Raw genomic sequence first — 3,046 nt, 5'->3', positions numbered from 1 at the left:
AGCCCCCTGAATGCCTTGGGCCGCTCTGGAACTCCAGAGACTATTATAAATGCAGGAAGTTGTAGTGATTTGCTAGAAAAATGTTTCAATAGAAATATAAGAGTTATGGTCAGTGCCTTTAAATATTCTCTACTCCTGTCCATTGAAATGACCTGGAAGCGATGACGCTTCATTAACAATGAACACATATAGTGCTCAATTTAGAATCAAGGCATCAGACTAATCCAGGAGTCCATTTTAACATCACTAAGGATGGGACAGCCAGGAAGTATCTGCCCCTGATGTGATCTGCTCCTCCATAGAAGAGCCAAGGTAAAAACGTTTTTAAAACTCCCTGTATCTCACCTTTCCACTATCCTCAAGAGTGCTCATTAAAGAGTCTGGGACAAAGTACGTGAACAACGTATGTCTGTCGAGTTGAATGAACGCAAACTTGGTAAAAAGACGCAATGATGAAAACAGTCTGGAGTTGCAGCGAGACCCACTGAACGCCGCATGTTTGCAGTAGTGGTCTACCACTTCTCTGAGCTATGTGAGGCTGCTTGTTAGTCTTCCAGATTCAGTTGCAGAAAGTCTACTTCTTGTGTAGAATCTGTTGATAATGATAAACTTGATACATTGCCTTGAGTGAACAATGGATATGGAAAGCACAGTTGTATCCCTTCTTGCTTTAGGTGCTGAATATGAGGACCAGACCAGCCAGAAGGAGAAGGAAGATGATAAAGTCTTTCCTGGTGAGAGCCAAACCTACGTCTGGCAGGTCCTGAAAGAAAATGGTCCGATGGCCTCTGATCCACCATGTCTCACCTACTCATATTTCTCTCATGTGGATCTGGTGAAAGACCTAAATTCGGGCCTCATTGGAGCCCTGCTGGTGTGCAAACAAGGTAAGTGTGAGAGAGGGTAGGACTCAGGTGAAATAAGCAGAGAAGTACAAACATCTGGGTCGACTCATAAAAGATAGCATTTGCGTCCTTTCATAAGGAGGCTTCTTTTCCTTAGCGTTATACCCAGGGAAAGAAAATATTATATTCCAGAAGCTCTGTCGGTAGTCCTTTGTAAATTTTATGTTAGGTTCCCTGAGAGCTTCCTGGAGATGAACACATCCAAGTGTGTCATCTGTCTCCCAAAAGCATATAAACATTAGAGAAAAGCAAACATTTATAACTTGTTATTCTGCAAATCATCTTATACTAATCAAAGCTGCTTTTAATTTATAGTTTAATGGCATGCATTAAATTAAGGATGTAAACATTGCAGAATTCACTTTAATTCAAAATTTTTAATAGTGAATTCAGCTTCAGTAGACCTTTTTTTTTATTCCTTTAACTATTACTGCATGTCCCCATAATTTAGTGGCTTAAAATAACAATAATCGTTTATAATTTCTCATGGTTTTTGTGGGTCTTTCATGGAATTTGGGAATATGTTTACCTGATGGTCTGTCTCAGGATTTCTTTTTTTAAAACATTTTAAAGCTTATTTATTTATTTTGAGAGAGAGAAAGAAAGAGAGAGCACATACATGTACAAGTGGGGGAGGCACAGGGAGAAGGAGAGACAGAATCTCAAGCAGGCTCTGTGCCATCAGATGAGCCCCCCAATGTGGGGCTCAAACTCACAAACCGCAAGATCATGACCTGAGCTGAGATCAGGAGTCGGAGGCTTAACCTACTGCACCCACCAGGCGCCCCGTCTCAGGATTTCTTTTTTCCTTTTTAATTTTTTAATGTTTATTTATTTTTGAGAGAGACAGAGAGTGAGCAGGCGAGGGGCAGAGAGAGATGGAGACATAGAATCCGAAGCAGGCTCCAGGCTTCGAACTGTCAGCACAGAGCCTGACGCGGGGCTCGAACTCACAGACTGCGAGATCATGACCTGAGCCGAAGTCGGACGCCCAACCGACTGAGCCACCCAGGCGCCTCCCGTCTCAGGATTTCTAATGAGGTTGTAGTCAGATAGTGGCTGGAGCCAAGGTCATCCTGAGTAAAACGTCATTCACATGTGTGGCACCTAGGCTTAAAAAGCTCAAATAGCTAGAGCTTTCCACAAGATCTTTTCAGCATGGGAGCTACAGGGTAGCCAGAAGTGTCTTTCCCCCCCTTTTAAATGGACTCAATTTTTTAGAGTGGTTTTAGGTTTACAGCAAAATTGAGCAGAAAGTACAGAGAATTCCCAAATACCAGCTTCCTGAGAGCCACACACAGCCTCCCCAACTATGAACACCCCACACCAGAGCGGTCTGTTTGTTACAACTGACGTACCTACACTGACAATCGTTATCAACCTAAGTCCAGACTTAATATGATGGTTCATTCTTGTTGGTCCACGTTCTACGGTTTGGACAACTGGGTAACAACATGTATCCATCATTACAGTGTCGTACGGAAGGGTTTCACTAAATCTAAAAATCCTCTGTGTCCCACCTACTCGTCCTTTCCTCTACCACCCTTCAGCAACCACTGATATTTTTTTTTTAAAGTTTTAACGTTTATTCATTTTTTGAGCAAGAGAGAGAGAAACAGAGTGTCAGTGGGGAAGGGACAGAGAGAGACACACACACACAGAATTGGAAACAGGCTCCAGGCTCTGAGCTGTCGGCACAGAGCCTGACACAGGGCTTGAACTCACAAACCTTGAGATCATGAACTGAGCCAAAGTCAGCCGCTTAACCGAGTGAGCCACCCAGCTGCCCCATCAACCACTGATATTTTAAGTTGTCTCCATAGTTTTGTCTTTTCCAGAATGTCAAATAGTTAAATCATACAGTATATAATCTTTTCAAATTGGCTTCTTCCACTTAGTAATATGCATTTCAGTTTTGTCCATGTCTTTTCATGGCTTGATAGCTTTTTTCTTTTCAACACTGAATAATATTCTGTTGTCTAGATGGACCACAGTTAATTTGTCCACTCACCAATGAAGGACGCCTTGGTTGCTTCCAAGCTTTAACAGTGATGAATACAGCCCTGTGCAGATTTCTATACATACATAGTCTTCAACCCCTTTGGGCAGATGCCAAGGAACACAATCACTGAATTGTACAG

General features: G+C 42.4%; 1 protein-coding gene across 1 annotated transcript in view; it reads left to right on the top strand.

Annotated features, from left to right (window-relative positions):
- Positions 1 to 3,046, top strand: part of F8 (coagulation factor VIII) — a 118,072-nt gene that overhangs the window by 26,336 nt on the left and 88,690 nt on the right. The window contains exon 4 of the mRNA XM_077780655.1: positions 675 to 887. Coding sequence (XP_077636781.1) covers positions 675 to 887 — 213 coding nt within the window. The remainder of the gene's footprint in view (positions 1 to 674; positions 888 to 3,046) is intronic.

The sequence above is a fragment of the Crocuta crocuta genome, unplaced genomic scaffold, assembly GCF_008692635.1.
Source record: "Crocuta crocuta isolate KB4526 unplaced genomic scaffold, BGI_CrCroc_1.0 scaffold1015, whole genome shotgun sequence".
Classification (NCBI taxonomy): Eukaryota; Metazoa; Chordata; class Mammalia; order Carnivora; family Hyaenidae; genus Crocuta; species Crocuta crocuta.
This window is presented reverse-complemented; position numbering and strand designations above follow the sequence as displayed.